Here is an 18,158-nt window from a genome sequence, read left to right as displayed (position 1 = left end):
ATGCCATTGTGTGTATATATACAAGTAGCTTTTTTTAAGGTTTGTAGATGAGCTTAATGACTCATGAAGCAGGCTATGATGATGTTCTCACACTCGATAGGGCCATTCTAATAAGATTGCACTATGCTGTATGTAGAACCAGCGGGACCCTCGGCTGAATGAGATCCTGTTCCCTTTCTACGACCCCAAACGAGTCATGCAGATCATCGAGAAGTATGAGAGAGACGAGGACCTTAAGAAGAAAGGTGACTGCTTCAATCAGAAGAGTCTTAAGGAAACTAAAAATTGATCTGTCAAAGGCATTTTTTTTGCATTTAAATGATTATATGCTGCCATCTTGTGGTAAACTCAAGTATTACAGACAGTGACCTTGTGAAAGCATGTAAAAAATACAGATGAATTGATGAATGAAAAATTAAGCCTTTTCTCCCCCCTCAAATGCCTCCCCACTCCAGGCCGCATGTCCAGCGATGGTTTCTGCCGGTACCTGATGTCAGATGAGAATGCTCCCGTGTTTCTGGACCGCCTGGACCTGTGTCAGGACATGGACCAGTCGCTAGCACACTATTTCATCAGCTCCTCACACAACACGTACCTGACAGGCAGACAGTTTGGGGGCAAATCGTCTGTGGAAATGTACAGACAGGTGCTGCTTTCTGGATGCAGGTAAACACCAGTGTGTTTATAGAAATATCAATATTTAACTTTCATCTAACAATTTACTTAATCTTTTATTACAGTTTACATAGTACTGTAAGGAATAATACCGTTTTAGGTGCATTATGATGGCAATTTCATTCAGTACACAATCTAAAATATTTTCCAGCACTCTGTACACACCACAATAAATTGTTTCTCACAAAAAAATTGCTTAGATAAAAACTGAATTTTATATATAAGATTAGCTTTATTAAAACTAGCTATTAACATAAAAATGTGAACTCCTTGTTAGTTAGTTGGTTAGGAATTTACATATGCTACATGTCAGGTTTCGGTTACATTTTTATTGCATCACATTGTTTGCAATACAGCCTCTTGGTGGTCCAGAGACAGGATCCCTTGCTATCATTGCTGCAGCCCGGGTTCGATTCCCGGGCAGGGAGCTAACCCAATCACTGAAGAGTTAACTCCCAGTGTTGGTCCCAAGCCCAGACAAAATGGGAAGAAAGAACAACAACAAATGAGCATAAAGAGTTTGTCCAGTGCAGGCAGATCTTTAACTCTGACATGGTTTGGACACACTAGTGTTTGGTGGTTTTGATATATCACAAGGCATATCACACTGTGTAGCAATATGAGTAAGATGTGCTTTTTTCCCAGTGTCTTAGAAGAAGTGATTTTTAAAGGGTTCTTTGTATAATAAAAGATCAGAGACTACGATGGTTCAACTTCAGAACCCTATCTGATAGGGAAACTGTTGTAGGGTTCTTTTAAGAATATCGCAGTGGGAGGACTGAAGTGTCCTTTAAGCCGGTGAGGCTGCTTGTGGAGACAATCAGAGCAAAGTACTTTTGATTCATATGGATTTGGTTACACATTGCACATGATTAAGCGAGCCAGAGAAGTAAAAACACTCGTAAAAGGACAAGGAGAAAGGTAAACATAGGAAGTGGTATGTGTGCATAGAAATTGCAGTACACTTCTAGGAAAAATGTCATGTATTCACTTTTTACTGTCTTCAGTACAGACAGAGCATCAGTTCTGTGCACTTCTCTTCTTGGTATTTACATGGGGGAAATTGATCCTGCTGTAAAAGTTTCAGCCCAAAAAAGGAAACTTGGCAGCTGTTCCTCTGAACAGAATAATCTTGGTAGTAAAATAAGACGTCTTGAAACAAAATGCTCGCTCCCCAGGCAGCTACCTTTCACATGAGACTCGGAGGTAGTGACAGTATTATGAAGTGTCCATGGTAACGGTGGACATGTGGTTATTGCTTGGGATTTTTACTATGGAATCATAAGCCTGAAGCAATGGATTCTGTGTTTGGTTTTGTAATTCCTGGTTAATATTTGCGTGTGTGCTCAGGTGTGTGGAGCTAGACTGCTGGGACGGAAAAGGAGAGGATCAAGAACCCATTATCACCCACGGGAAAGCCATGTGTACTGACATCCTCTTTAAAGTGAGAACACACACACACATCTCAAGCTTTAAACAATGCAGGAAATAACTCCTTTTTAGCAGAAATTGATATTTTGGGGGGAAAAAAGATAATTATTCATCTGGATAGAAGCTAAATAAAAGTACAAGTACAGGGGCATTATATAAGGCATGCATAGCTGCAGTTGCTTAGTTATGAGTCTGTTCAACATCAGATCTGTTAGTGTTTTACAACAAATAAAGGGCATCAGGGTGTAGTTTGATCACATTCTGCTTGAATAAATACATGCTCTGGGTAATTTCCCTTCATCTTGCCTTTTTGTTATTTACAGGATGTAATTCAGGCTATTAGGGAGACGGCTTTTGTGACTTCAGATTATCCAGTTATTCTTTCATTTGAAAATCACTGCAGGTAAGTTTAGCCCAGTGATTCCAGCCCAAGTTTTCAAGCAGTACATAGTGTATCTGCCCAGTATAATTTAGTAAAAGTGTATTTTCCTGAACTGTGTATAGGAAATTGTACCTTTTCACACATTGAACTGAATTTTCTGTCATCTGTTCAGTAACACTTGTTGTGATGTTTCAGTAAAATTCAGCAGTATAAGATGGCAAAATACTGTGAGGATATCTTCGGAGACCTGTTACTCAAACAGCCACTTGAGGGCTTCCCAGTACGTGATCTTCTGAATCATCACTCACACACGATCTATCAAAGACCTAGAGTGTGTGCCATGGTACATTTATAGAACATTTATTAGGGCTCTACATTGGAGGTATAAAATATAAGATTTTGCTATTGATGACAAAAAAAACGTAGCTTAATGTTCTGTAAAACATTCTCAAATGAGATAAGTTTTAGATTATTAAAACATATTGTGTATTATTTCCATTTTGTATTTAATTGTTAGTCACATGAAAATCCTGTGCATTGTAATTTAATGAAACTGCCTGTAGACATTTTTTCTGCATGAACATTTTTTCTCCTGTCCCATTATAACAGTGAAATAAATATTAGCAGGAATTGGCTACTTATTGAGATTTGGATATTTTTTAATTTATTGTTTTATTGTTTCTCAGGATGTATTGATGATATCATGTCCACAATATAAATATAAAAGACTTTTCCTGTTCTTCCTTTGTAGATTGAGCCTGGACGTGCTCTACCTTCACCAAACGACCTCAAAAGAAAAATCCTCATTAAAAACAAACGCTTAAAGCCAGAAGTGGAACAGAGTACGTAACAGTGTGTTTCTGAACCTGTATTTTGTAATTGTTAAAAAACTATGTTAAAGCTTATTTTACTTTCTCATCCACTTGGATATACTTACATTACTTGATGATGAGATTTCTGTAGTGAAAAGACTCCCACACTTTGTATCTTTCCTTATGTTTGTGTTGACTGTGTTGCCAACAGCAACAAAAACTGACCACGTGTATGTGTGTATACGTCTGAAACAGAGCAACTGGAGTCGTTTAAGAGACACATGGAGGCGGGAGAGATGAGTGTACAGGCAGGAGAGGATGAAAACGAAGAAGACATAGAGAATGGTCAGTTACAGCGCATTACAGCAGTCAATTAGTCTGTTAATCTTTAAGACTACAGACTTTAATTCGTATATATATATATATATATATATATATATATATATATATACACTCACGCACTTCAGAGAGCCCTTATTTAATTGTAATTTGCACTCTTTTATATGTGTAGTAAAGCATTATGCAATAATGGTGTATGCTCTTATGATTAATAATACAGTATATTATGAAAATAATACAAATTGGATAATATGGCCAAATTATAAATTTAAATTCATTTAACGATCAGGTAAATGTTGATATGTGGTAGAAGTTTGTGTTATCACTTATGTTATAGCAGTTACAAACAGTTGCTTTATCATTGGATTTTCTTTTTTATATCTTTTGAACTCAAGATATAACTCTTCCATCTTAATGGCTTTCCTGTGTTGGAAAACAAAACAAAACAAAACAAAAAATTTACAGGTTTCCTCTGGTTGCTAGAAAACACTGACACCAGACATAAACATCTTCTCATAAATAACTAAGCCACATCAATGAAAAGTTTTAACACCATTTGTATGAAGCATCTAGATTACCTGTGTATGTTGTTACTATAGAAAATGAGAAAACTGATATGAAGCTGTGTTGGGAATTGTAGTCAGAACAATGTTGCTGTTATTGAAAAGACCGTATTTGAGAATTTAACAGCGCTGTAGTATAATGCCATTCAGTACAAAAATAATAAACTGTACACTTAACAGTCAATACTGTTATTGACTTTCTCATCAGCAGACAGTAAAGACATCAACTCAGAGGCGAAAACCCGCAACAACATCTCCTCAGAAGAGCCCAGTGAACAAGACACACATGAAAACAGTGTAAAGAAGGACAAGGTGGGATTCTTTTGGGACATCCGTGCCTAACTGCAGGGTGTAGATGAAGCTTGTTTGAATCCTGTTTTTCGTTCTCAACTTAGATTGCTGATGATGAGACTACAGAGATTTCAGAGGCAACAGAAGCAGATGCAACTGATGTGTCAGAGGCTTCGGATCTTGACAACAAGAAGAAGGTTGAATATTTTAACCTTCATACTTATAGGAAAACATATATAATGACATCATAATATTATACTTAGAAATGGAGTACATAGAGGTGCGTAACATGTTTTTAAGCCTCGACATGGACATTTAAAAGGAGACAACTTATTTCAGCCCTCATATTGAGCTGTAGCTTGTTTGTCCTTCTACTCTGCTGCACTGGTTTCTGGGTAATTGGTGAAAAATCTCTGCTCAGATTGCATTCTGCTTCAAAGTCACTTTGGCTAAAAACATCTGCTCAATGAATAAATAGAAATGTGTTTTGCCTCAGGGTGTGGATACGGCAGAGGATGCGGATGCTGAGCAGCAGCTAATTGCCTCGTATAAGTATGAAGGAGCCACAACCAACATCCACCCTTATCTTTCTGCCATGGTGAACTACGCTCAGCCGGTCAAGTTCCAGAGCTTCGAGATCGCAGAGGGTAAAAATGAATACATAGAACCAGAATGATGTTTAGTTTATTATTAATTATTGTAATCATATTGGTAGATTTTTTTGTTTACTGCAGGTAGCTCATGTCATTTAAATTCTCTTCTGTTGGCTTTTTTTCAGAGAAAAATATCCATCACAACATGTCATCCTTTAATGAGTCTGTAGGTCTCGGCTACCTGAAAACCAACGCTATTGAGTTTGTAAAGTATCCTTTTGCTTCGAAATGTATGAAGGACATGGATGTTAATTACTCAAGCAGTCAATCATTCCAAAACAGACGTATCTTTTTATTTGATTTGTTTGATTTCTTAATTTTTATTAACTTCATAAATGGTGGGACAGCTAAATAATTCACTGCATCAGGTTATGTCCTTAATTCTTTAGAATAAGGCTGTTTTAGTTCTTCCTCCAGCCATGCAAGTCAAATAGTTTTCCAACTCTCACATTTAAACCCATAAGACCTCTCTTTAAAACTTGTTTTTAAACAAACTTGTTCTTCTCAAGCTGCCAACCTCTCTTTTGGGAATACTGCTCAGACCCCTGTCATTCTGGATTATAAATAACTCTTCTGCCATTTGCATGCACCTCCCCATGTGCCTTTTCCTCAGCGGCCAATGTACAGCTACAACAAGCGGCAGATGAGCCGGATCTACCCCAAAGGAGGCCGCGTGGACTCCAGTAATTACATGCCTCAGATCTTTTGGAACGCTGGGTGCCAGATGGTGTCTCTGAACTTTCAGACTCCAGGTACGACTCTGCCCCGGGGCACTGCCACAGCACCCCCACCACGGAACGAGCAAGAACATAACGCATACTGTTCTGGAACATGACCAATGAATGTGATTCTTTTAAATATACAAATACATTAAATATCTAAGGTGAATGGGGTGAAATGCAGCTGCTCTTATGAAGAGCTTCAGATAGCACACTTTCTTAACCTATTTATTAATATTATTTTCTCTAAATATCAGTAATTTCATTGTTTCAGCAGCATTATTTATGCATAAAGAAAGTAAACAAATACATCGCCAGTCCAGACTAAAGCAATATACTTGACGGGTATCATAGTAGGCAGGCTGCGTTATTTACATTTTAAACTGTGCAGGATTTGTCTATCTAGAGGATAATGATCATTACTGATGATGATTATTAGCACCATGAGTAAAATGGGTTATGGAAAAATGACTGGTTTATTAGCGTAATCTCTCACTGAAAATATGAGACATTTAACATTTTCCTAAAATAAAAATTTTCTAAGAAAATGTCCTTGTCCTTTGGCTGCTCCCTGCTCAGGGTCGCCATGGCAGATCATCCGATCCACATTTGATTTTGGCACAGGTTTTACACTGGATGCCCTTCCCACACCCCTCATGTTTTGTCCTCGCTTGGAACCAGCACTGAGTGTTAACCCCTCAGTGGTTGGGTTGGTTCCCTGCACTGGTATTGGGCTCCAGCAATGAGTGTGAGAGCCTGCTGCTGAACCACCAGTCTAAGAAAATATGCATAGCTGAAGTAAATAACACTGATTATCTCCTCATCATGGCACCTGTTAGTGGGTGGGATATATTAGGCAGCAAGTGAACATTTTGTCCTCAAAGTTGATGTGTGAGAAGCAGGAAAAATGGGCAAGTGTAAGGATTTGAGCGAGTTTGACAAGGGACAAATTGTGATGGCTAGATGACTGGATTAAAGCATCTCCAAAACTGCAGCTCTTGGGGGGTGTTCCCGGTCTGCAGTGGTCAGTATCTATCATAAGAGGTCCAAAGAATGAACAGTGGTGCGCCAGCAAAAAGGTCATGGGCAGTCAAGGCTCACTGGCAAATGGAGATAATAAACAGGTGGTAGCTTAGTGATTAAGGTGTTGGACTACTGCTTGGAAGATTGTAGGTTTAAATCCCAGGTCCACCAAGCTGCCACTGTTGGGCCCTTGAGCAAGGCCCTTAACCCTCAGTTGCTTCAGTTTAAGCAACCACAAAGACATTTATTCATAATGCTTATTCCTTAGCTTTACTAAGGGTGCCGAGAATTCTGAAGCTGACTGTAAAAGCAGTGCTAAAATTTGCAGACATGTAGAATTAATTTACAATTCATTATTAATAGAAACACTACGCAGCTATGCCTGTAGCGGTTTAGATGACCCAAGAGCGGATTAATAAACACACAGCTAGCCATAGCATGCCAGAAGACACCATACATGAGGGAGCATGTTGTTTTAGCAGATGCTGCCCTGTGGAAGGACATATGGCTCCTGTGAAGCTGCTGAATGCTGAACTGACAAAGAAAGGAAGAAAGAATGAAAGAGGCGACAGGAGAGAAAGACTAGGAAGAAGATTCATCTCCGTTTAATAAACAGAGAACAGTTGGTGCCTGTGGAAATTAATATTTTGCATAATTGCATTAGTATTTCTTGGATCTGAGAAGACAGATTGTCAAAACACAACTTTTAATGAAGGACACCACACAGTTTGGTGATTCATGCAGGCAGGATGATTCAGTATCACTGACTTTATGCTGCATTCAAGTGCACAGATGGTAATTTCATAAATACAGCATTTCTACTTTTATATCTGGAAGATATTTCCCAAAACTATACAGTCACCACACAAGTGAAGTCATGTGTTAGAGCTCATATGTTGAATTTTTCTGCTTGGTGTACAATTTCTAATTAGGGAATTTGGTATTGCTCCATTTCTAACGCCGCTTAAATGCAGCATGACTTGCAAAAACAAAGAAAGATAGTGTTTAATGATGTCTTATAATGATTGCAGACTATGTTGTTGTTGAATACTTGTACTAGGAAATGTATGTTAGCAGAACTAAGAGGGGGAAGAGAAAGCTTATTGTGCCTTTTTTTCATTTCTGTGTATCTGCAGATTTGGCTATGCAGCTGAACCAGGGGAAGTTCGAGTACAACGGTGCGTGTGGGTGAGTGTAGCGCCCTCGTCCTGGCAAAACTCATCAATTAAAGTGTGTCACATCCCATTAGCTGTAGCCAAGGGCGGACCATATCCGCAATCCGCATTAGCACAAATGAACACTCGCTAAACGTCGGGCCTCACACATACCCGGCCGTTTGCTGCATGGAGATCCTGTATCTACTGTGGCTGCCTGAGGGAACAGCATTCTCTCAGGATAACAGCCCACTGTGTGTCTGAGTTACATGCTGTTCTGCTGGGCCTCATTTTCCTCTGCACTGCAGAAACGTTGAGAAGTGCACCCATCGTTAGGAACAGGGGTGCTGTTGACGTGATTGTTTTGTGTGTGTGTGTGTGTTTGTGTGTGTTTTTGTGTTTGATGATTCATGGAGTTTGTAATGGGAAAATCTCCAGTCATTAATCTTCCTCCAAACAATTAATCTGACAAATAATTACCACCTGCCTAAAATGGTTGTTCAGCTTGTCATCACTGTAAACATGCTAGCTTTGATTTTTTACTCTGATTTAATGAAGTATGTACTCAATACACTACAAATTGTTTTGTGTATTATGTATATGGTAGTAAAACACTTCAAAAGAATCATTTTGTACATCGGTCTTTTCCAAAGTCCTAAGGGGCCATTTCCAGTGTGAACAATTTCCAAAGACCGAAGATTCGTATAAATATAAGCCAATATGTAAGGAGTAAAATACATTGGGGACATGCTGTTAAAAGGAAATAATCATCACGTTACTACAGTAGGAAGCATATTAGAAGAGCACATTAATCGTTTGCTATCTGAGCTGTGCTGATACAAACCGTTCAACAGCACTATGATACAACCAATATTATTTCCTTATTATTTTTTAAGTCCTCATATTTGAGCTATAAGATCTTTGCTCCATTTTAAGCACCATGGGTCTACATTATTACATTATTAAATGTACGTTATATTACATTATAAATATGCCTATGGTTAAGTGACTGATAAAGGTAAAAAGTGTAGTGAGAAAACCTAGGTAGCCATGTTTTCAGCTGGTGTGTGTGTGTGTAGCAGTTGAGGAAGCTGATTTTCTGCTTTTTGTATACATTTCCTGCAGGTACCTGTTGAAGCCAGATTTCATGCGGCGCTCTGACAGGATGTTTGACCCGTTCTCGGAAACGCCAGTGGACGGTGTCATCGCTGCCACCTGCAGTGTTCAGGTGAGACCTTCTGGCCTATAGAGGGCACTGTACACCTTCAGTAAGCTCTTACAAGAACTGTGCCATACTAATTGACTGCTGCATGTCTACATATCTGTTTTTATTTTATATAAACTAATTATATAACTTAATTTATTAAGTTTTTAGATCTTCTGTGTATTCCTAGATTTTGTAAGGTGTCACATATATTGGATATCTGTCTCCGTCAGGTGTTCTCAGGTCAGTTTTTATCCGATAAGAAGATTGGCACTTATGTAGAAGTGGACATGTACGGCCTTCCCACTGACACCATCCGCAAAGAGTTCCGCACTCGCATGGTGATGAACAATGGCCTGAACCCAGCCTACAACGAAGAGCCTTTCGTTTTCAGAAAGGTAGGTGACCACACACACACACAGGACTGAAACAGGGAGACAAACACAGCAATATGTAATTATTCTCAAGTTCAATTAGCGTTACATAATCTAATTAAGCATCTCTTTTATCTGTGTAAAATGGGTTAGAGAGTGATCACACAAAAAGGCTCTCTTGATAGCTGTATTTACAACTCACGTAAAATATCATAGTAGTATTTTTGGCAGAGCATGTGACAGACCTCTGTCAGCGTAATGATTCTGGTGATATATTATTTCATTGTGTAGTACACAAAAATATCTTCTGCTGCATCATCAGTTTCTGTCAATTCCAGTAGAGCTCTACAGAGCTACTATAGCAGGTCATGTAGAACGGCTTTAAAATGAATTTTAATTTCCACGTCACCTTCAGTGGTGTCCGAGATTTTTTATAACGCAAGATTTTCATTTTTATTTTCACATTGATTTGTGGTTTCCTAAATCGGATTACCCCCAATGCCTTACAACAACATACTGATAGTAGTGCCAGTAGGAATGAACCTCACAAAAGTCCATCTATCTAACATGCTCATACAGATCAGTTTCCAAAGCTCCAGCATTCATTCTGAAAGTAATTTTATTCTGAAAGCTACAGCTGTTCCTGAACTGAAATATATTCTATATACGGTTTCCCTTTTACATGCAGCTCACCGAAAAGTAAAAGATCTAGCCTTTTCATATCTACCCAAGAAAAAGCTTCCTTTCCAATTCCACCCCTCGTACCTGTACATTTATAACCTGTTCTACTTATAGCAAAACAGCATCGCTGACAAATTGCTATGCCTCTGCCACTAGGTGTGTGTGTGTATGTGGGGGGAGGGGGGCATTATGTTTTCACATTGACCTTGCATCAAATATTCTCATTAGCATAATATCTAAAAAAAAAAAAAAAAAACTTGTGGTTGAATATTTGTAGGATTAAAATGAAATCATCATCACCATCATTATAGTCATCATTGCCATCATCATCATCAAAACCAGCAGGTTTGGAATTGACCCACACAGGGGTCATAGTAAGGTTAAATGCCTGACAGCTTAATAGCTTCCTTCCTGTTTGAAGTATATCGTAATGTTTTTCCAGGCATACAAATTAGTTACAGGAAGGACTAGACTTTTTGGCACCAGACATATTCCCATCTATGGCATTGTTGTAGAGATCTATTTGGTTAAAAAATGAGGAAATATGTAACTCAGGGTTTAAGACACTGGACTTCTGATCAGAAGTCTGTGAGTGCGCTTGTGCAAGGTTTTTAGCTTTAACTTTAAGAGAGTTGCTCTGGATGAGGAAGTCTGCCAAACGGCATAAATGTAGATAAAAATCACTTAAAAATAAGCCTCATTGTCTCTAGATGATCATCAGTGGGGACAGAATCACATTAATTGTGTGAGAGTTTTTTAAAAATGTTCAATATTTCTCTGCTGACATCTGTGCAGTCTGCTAAACATATGTTTTGATTCTGAACCGATTGAAAATGTAATTGATTAAACTTATGTCTGTGTCACTATTTCATGCAACAGTCCAAAAACATGATCAGATTTCTGAGAATAGCACACTTAGCTAGAAACCTTTTTACATCCCATTAGCTGTAGCCAAGGGCAGACCACATCCACAGTGTACATTAGCACAAATGAGCACTTGCTAAATGTCGGGCCTCATACATAAAAACACGGCCATTCCCTGCATGGAGATCCTCAATCTTCAGTGGCTGCCTGGGGGGAACAACTCTCTCAGGGTTAGAGCCCACTGTGTGTCAGAGTTACATGCTGTTCAAACTGAATTGATAAGACTTGCTTGTGCAACTATCCACAAACATGATCAAATTCAAAGAGATGTAAACTTGCTCTGTCTCTTATCACCATGGTTTTCAGACATAAAGCCTAAGCAAGACAAGACAAAAACATGTGGGGGAATTTTTTTTTTCTAAAATTGTTGTAAATTGTTGTGTATTAAAATATACAACATATGTAAAGGACATCATTGGCAGAAAGATGCATTTTGGGCCAAATTAAATTTGTCAGTTTTATAGAATTCAGCTATAGTGGCTTCTCACTAATTTTTCAGTTCTTAAATGTTTATTCGATTCCTTTTTACTTCTCATTTGTAGAGTTTTCTTTATATGAACTGTCTTTTTTTTCATTGTTTGTTGCATTTCACATTGCAGCATAGTTTTAGCAAAAAATAAGATATGCCTATAAATTTATATTTTCTTTTGTACACTGTCTTTGGGGGAGTTACTTAGGGTTTTTTTTAAGGGGTTTGTTTTATTTGCCAAATTTGAAACATTGACTGATTTGTGGATCGTTGAGAAGGGCAGAAAATTAGGATAAGGTGGCAAAGAAATGTGTTGAAAATGATAACTGGAGCTCATGAACTGAATGTGAATGTGCAAAGGAAATTGTTCAATATGATGCTTCCTTTTATCATGAGGAGCAGAGCCAGAGCCGTATGAGAGATGACAGAATAGAGAATGGGAAGCTTCGGGAAGGAACGAAGCAGTAAAAAATAATAAGAATACCTCAGAGCAGGAACGTGTATATATGTGAAAACATGAAAATATTTAGCAGTCAATAATTTAGTGGTATTTCAGAAGCTACATTGTTCTGGATAAACATCGTCACTATAGTATGAGTCATTATTTGTATTCTGAACATTTTTATTCTATTGTATTTTAAGCATTTTTTTTTGGTTGAAGGAAATACAGAGTGAACAAGGGACAGAGAGAAAGCAAAGCTATTATGCTGAGACTAGCAGAAAGGCAGAATCTCTCAACCATGACACTGAGACTCCAGCACAGGCCATAAATCACTGCTGCCGCATTGCTGCCCCCTCTCTCTCTCTCCCTCTCTCTCTCTCTCTCCCTCTCTCTCTGCTTCTCTCTCTCTCACACACACACACACACTCTGCTGTGACTATCCTCCACACATTTACACACACCTATACAAGCCATCAGCACTGCTGTTATTTTCAGAACACACTGCTGGGTTTAACACACACACACCATTATTGTCATTATCCCACACCACACACTCGTTCAGCCAACACTGTCACCACAGAACTAAAAATGTTAAACACAGGCCCTGACTCAGATAAGTGCTGAAAGCCCTGCAGTGGCACTGCAAACACCTGAGATATACTTTAATAGCACATACACACTAATATTTACATTAACCCATAAACTCACACACATTCAAACAGCTATGTACCCACTACTAATCTTCCTTACACACACACACACACACACACACACACGTTAATACTCGTGTAATCAACACTACTGCACAAACCTGGGTTAAAGATGGCAAGTGTTTGCATTGTCATTCAGGAGGAGTTAATATTCAAATAGGACCATACACCTTTATTTGAGATGGATCAAAATTGCTGCACTTATCACCTTGCATTCTAAGATGCTTTTGATTATGTAGAAAGATTACATCATTTTTGAGGTGCAGCAGTGGATTGCAGTATCTGATTTAAAAGGGAGTTATAATATAATATAATAATATAATATAATCTACCCATTGCCAAACCCTTTATATTAATTAAAGGTATATGATTTCTGCTCTTCAGTCTTTAGGATGAGATGTTTACAGGGCCACCGTCATTGCCATTGGTCACTGAAGCACTACAGAAACCTTAAGAAATCATATAGACCAGGGGGCAGACTATGGTTTTTCAGCTGACCAAATGGGGAGACACAAGCAGGAGCCAAAAAAACGACTCTATTTTTGTGACCCTTGAAAAGCTCTGTTGCGTTTATCCAATCATAGGCTTTTATGTAATTATATATAGCTAAAGTCTGGTCATCTGACCAGAGACTAACTACAGGGATAGAGACATTAGCTCAACAATAAGTTTTCAAAAATGTCAATATATTTTTTTATTTTAATTTAACTTCACTTGTGTTTGGTGAAAAGTGATTAGGTAGAAAAGGTATGCATTTATTTTCCCAGGTTCAAATTCAAAATAGTGTCTCAGTTGTTTAGACTTCATGGTTCTATTCATGTGTGGTAACAACAACAAAAACAAATATAATTTGGAATTGGCAAATTATTGTTACCCATTTACCGGTCATTGTATTCATTCAGCCATGTTAGTTGCTTAACTAGACCTTCACAAATTTTTAATTGGATATGCTGAGAAACATAAGAGGACACAGCTGATCTGGCTGGTTTTGACTAAGCCTGAAAAATCGATCTAATTCTCAGGTTACAAGATTATTTTAATAAGTCTCAGGCAATAGCCTCAAATCTCAATAATCTACCTGAGCTCAGGTTTTTTTTTTTTTCTTTTACTGTTAAAGATTCAGTAAAACCCGTCTTGTGAAAGGTTTATATAGCTTTCCAGACAACAATTGCCAGATGATAGTGGTTTTTCTGCCATGCAAGAAATTCCTCCCTAGTAAAATGGACAAAATAATATTGGAAAAGTTTAAAATTAGGCACTTTATTTTGTCTAAGCTTTTGTCTTACTTTTACTGTATCCACACTTCATCAGCTTATGTTGAACACACACCATACAAGTCCCTGAAATAAACTGATAATCAGAAGACAATAACTGTAGAAGAAGAATTACAACTACTATGTAATCTGTTATTGAATATGAATCAACTCCTTCTGACCAACCAAAACGAGTTGAAGTTAATGTTTTGAAAATCCTTCTTCTCTTTGACCCATCAGTCAGTGTTGCCCTCCTCCCACCCAGGACAGCTAAAGCCATAAACACTAAGACAAATGTCTTGAGTGTGGCTCTGATAAATGACCTATTGACATTTCCTCTTCTCTCATTTCACTGTTCTATATCTTTTCCTTTGGCATTAATTTCTCACTTTGTCCTCTAATCTGCGACCAAGTTGTACTGCATATCTGCAGTGCTGTAAATTCACTTCACTTGTCCTTGGCCTGCAGGTTACTGGCTAGGGAAAGGAGAACACATTTTAGCAGTGCATGTTCAGATAAAGGGGCCATGATCTTGTGAAGGATCTGTGATTGTAAGCATTATTGCTGCAGACAATTCGAATGCTATCTGTAATGAGGTTTTTCTCTATATTGGGGTGTAACTATTAATGTCATTTTATCTATCTTGACTCTTGTATCTTGACTGCATACACAAGATTTTTAACCACATGCACTGCGCTTACAGGAACTTAATTAAAACCCTGTTGTTGTATTTAATGCACATGATCACAAATATTTGGGGATTTTATTTCGCTGTTGATTTTAATGTAGAAGATATTCATCAGTTTAATGCCGAAGACATAATGTACATCGTTATTAATGTCCTTATGTCGTGGACATATCATGAGGGTTTGACAGAGGTTTCTTGAAAAGAAAGATGCATTTCTGCTTGTATAATAATTAATACCTCAGGCTGGTCGGTTCGGGTGATCTGAATTAAATCCATTTTAAATGCGTCTTTGGTGCATTTACACCTGCATTGTTATGTAGATTATCTCTTCATGCATAATCATGATACTCAAGCTTCATGCTCACATGTAAATAAGATTTCTTATGCAGAGATTTTCCTGAAAGATATTGTGTGTCCATTAACCAAGACTGAAACATGGCTTGGACAGCCCTTAGCATCTGATCCTATATTACTGCTGGTGCCTTTAAAATTTCACATGATTTTTATTACTCTGCTGTTTCAATAATATTACAATGGATGGATGGATGTTAAATCTATTTGTTTGTAATGTTCTTTTGCTCTGTCTGACCCTAGGTCATTTTACCTGAACTGGCTGTGCTACGAATTGCAGTGTATGATGATAATAATAAGCTGATTGGTCAGAGGATCCTGCCGCTAGATGGTCTGCAGGCTGGCTATAGACACATCTCTTTGAGAAATGAGGGAAACAAACCGCTCTCTCTACCCACCGTCTTCTGCAATATCGTCCTCAAGACCTACGTACCTGATGGCTTTGGGGGTGAGGAGACACCTACACACACACAAACGCACACACACACACATGTTCTGAATCTTTTTTACATGAACATCTGTGTGAGCCTGTAGGCTGAGTGCAGCACAAAATGCGTAATAAAGAGAGAAAATCAACTGTTAATTCCTGCATTAACATTTCCCAAGTATTAGATTTAATTCCAAGTTTCTTTCTGCATTATTTTTTTATCTTACTCTGATTTACTACATAATGCATACCCACAATTTTAGCACTCCATTTCTTAGAAATTTCAGCATTAGAGTCCTCGAGTGCTCTACTTGAGTTCTGTATTATACAAGAGTGAGCAAAATAACCTAAAAAGTGACTCAGACCACCTACACCTCCCACTACACACACACACACACACATACACACACACAATTATACTTAACACAGCAGGTTGCATCAGCATGAGTCAATGTTTTTGAAAATTGTGTTTTTATGTGCCTTTATGTGCCAGTATGTCAGCCTTTAGAGAGTGTAATGTTTTAAAGTTTCAGCTATCCACACTAGTATCTGATAGACTTTTAGACCACCATCCCTGACAGACCTAGCTCTTAAAGTTAGTCAGTGATTAAGTTTACATTGTGGTTGCAGTCAAGTTCTGATAATGAAAGAAAAACATAAACGTGGCCTACCACTCAGGAAAGGAAAAGGAGGTGTCTCCACTATGTCCTTATGGGTGCTGAAAAATACTTGATTAATTGTCTGTCAATCAGCATTTCTTTTAATTGAGAAACCTCACCTCTGCCCATTGCACTAGCCAGTAGGCATTTTAGTCCAGAGAGCAGTGTGTATATGGTTTGAGGTCATGGCTTTAGAGGACACACTCAAGGGAAAGTGTGTTTGAATTTTGGGTTTTAAAACAACTAGCTTCAAATACTTCATGTTATTTGAAAATTGCTGATTATACCATTTAGTTCCCTTTCTCCAAGGAAAATTAATTTTACTCCTACAGCCAGAGGCCACCTCTGGCATTTGGTTGAAACTCTACATGTCCTGACTGTACTCGGAGCACATCTCTGCCCTGTGGCCATGACCTAGATCTATCCAGATGATGTGTTTGAGGGCTCATATGTCAGGCATCTCTGTGGACTCGCTCTCAGCCTCCAGTGACCTTCTGTTCTTAAAGCAGCTTATCAGCGTGTGATCTTTTAACAGTACAAATAGTTTAGGCGTTCTTCTTGAAATGTTTAGCTGGTATAAGTAAAATCCTTTTAGGGTGGATAAAAATTGACTTGTAAGCAGTACTGACTTTAAGCATTATAGAATTTTGTCAGTGAATGTGTTGGACATAAATATGAAAAGACTTAGACCTGGATAATTACATGTTTTAAATAAATGCACTACAAAAAACACATTAGATTCTAAGTTTGATGTTGATATTAAGGACAATTAATAGACTTCATGTAGGTGAGAAGTGCATCATGGAGTGTAGCAGTGTTGAGAATGTGACCAGTAAAATCTGCCATGTAGAGAATACTTTATTTCTAACAGTGGGGGTTCGAACCATGGTCTACAGGAATCAGAGGCAAGAACACGTCTTAGTGAGCCACCCCAGAGGGGTTCTTGAGATGGGTCCAAGCTCAGAGCATGCCAATGATCCAAACCTAGAGCTCAAGTCCAGGCCAAGCCTAAAGAATAATATACTTTTTTATATTGACTTACACTGGAAGCTTATAAGAGTTGGGATAAAAAAGCTTTAAAAGTTGGCTAGAGATACCAGAAAAAATACCCAAGAGAAGTATCAGAGTTTACTGGCTGAGAATTTGCACATTAGCATAGCTGACTCAAGACTGAGCAATAAGTACATGGAGAACCCTCCTTAAACCCAGGCACACATGGAGCTGATTGTCACTGATCTAAATTGAGGGGATTCTGTCTGGCTCATTCATACCACTATTACTTTGTCTCGTAAATGCAGCAGATTAGCTCCAATGCTGCTTTCACACGATATTAGAATTAAATGCAAATTCGAGTTTTTCCACTAGAACTATTCCTCAAGTTGCATTTACACCTAGGAAACCTTTGATACTCGAGTTTCTGTTCTGGGAGCTTTCAGTATGGCAGAGGAGAGTATATTTTCTGTACTGAATGTGATCTTTTTGTTTTTAATGCTGCCAGTTGTTAATGCTGGCTATTTTGTTTAGTTTCATTTCATCATTCGTATTCATCAGAAACCATTCTGTGCATGTTGTTCATTTTAACACCACAAATATAGCTTGTATTTGACCCAACATCAGCAAGCTTGTGCACTCGTTTGCCTTTAACTCTTACTCTCAGTCTTTACTCTTTTATAATCAGTCTATTTGGTGTGACACAGAAGAAGACTGGTTAATTGGGATGGTTCACCAAGAAGAGAACTATTTATTTAAAAGAAGAGTGAAATAGTTGTAATTTTTGCCAACAAAATGAATACTAGTAAATGTCACATAAATTCTTATCGAAAGCGATATTTGACCTGATTTTTATATTTTTCTGATTATTACATTACTTACTGATTTTGCTGTTGTGTGTTGAGCGTTAGAGGACACGTTTTAAATGATACCACTGGTAAAAT

General features: G+C 38.0%; 1 protein-coding gene across 7 annotated transcripts in view; it reads left to right on the top strand.

Annotated features, from left to right (window-relative positions):
• The window catches only part of LOC131345970 (1-phosphatidylinositol 4,5-bisphosphate phosphodiesterase beta-4-like), a 65,539-nt gene that overhangs the window by 36,600 nt on the left and 10,781 nt on the right, over window positions 1-18,158 (top strand). For 3 of the 7 annotated variants that reach the window (XM_058379214.1, XM_058379213.1, XM_058379212.1), the window contains 16 exons: window positions 137-245; window positions 456-666; window positions 2,026-2,119; window positions 2,430-2,509; window positions 2,684-2,768; window positions 3,240-3,330; window positions 3,556-3,645; window positions 4,411-4,514; window positions 4,598-4,690; window positions 4,990-5,140; window positions 5,272-5,356; window positions 5,774-5,898; window positions 8,025-8,076; window positions 9,168-9,270; window positions 9,480-9,644; window positions 15,382-15,586. In XM_058379214.1, the coding sequence (XP_058235197.1) occupies window positions 137-245; window positions 456-666; window positions 2,026-2,119; window positions 2,430-2,509; window positions 2,684-2,768; window positions 3,240-3,330; window positions 3,556-3,645; window positions 4,411-4,514; window positions 4,598-4,690; window positions 4,990-5,140; window positions 5,272-5,356; window positions 5,774-5,898; window positions 8,025-8,076; window positions 9,168-9,270; window positions 9,480-9,644; window positions 15,382-15,586 (1,843 nt within the window). Of the gene's footprint in view, window positions 1-136; window positions 246-455; window positions 667-2,025; window positions 2,120-2,429; window positions 2,510-2,683; window positions 2,832-3,239; window positions 3,331-3,555; window positions 3,646-4,410; window positions 4,515-4,597; window positions 4,691-4,989; window positions 5,141-5,271; window positions 5,357-5,773; window positions 5,899-8,024; window positions 8,077-9,167; window positions 9,271-9,479; window positions 9,645-15,381; window positions 15,587-18,158 lie in introns of all 7 variants that reach the window. The other 4 variants (XM_058379210.1, XM_058379211.1, XM_058379208.1 and 1 more) reach the window with 2 other exon arrangements.

The sequence above is a fragment of the Hemibagrus wyckioides genome, linkage group LG25 (assembly GCF_019097595.1).
Source record: "Hemibagrus wyckioides isolate EC202008001 linkage group LG25, SWU_Hwy_1.0, whole genome shotgun sequence".
In the NCBI taxonomy this organism is placed as follows: domain Eukaryota; kingdom Metazoa; phylum Chordata; class Actinopteri; order Siluriformes; family Bagridae; genus Hemibagrus; species Hemibagrus wyckioides.
This window is presented reverse-complemented; position numbering and strand designations above follow the sequence as displayed.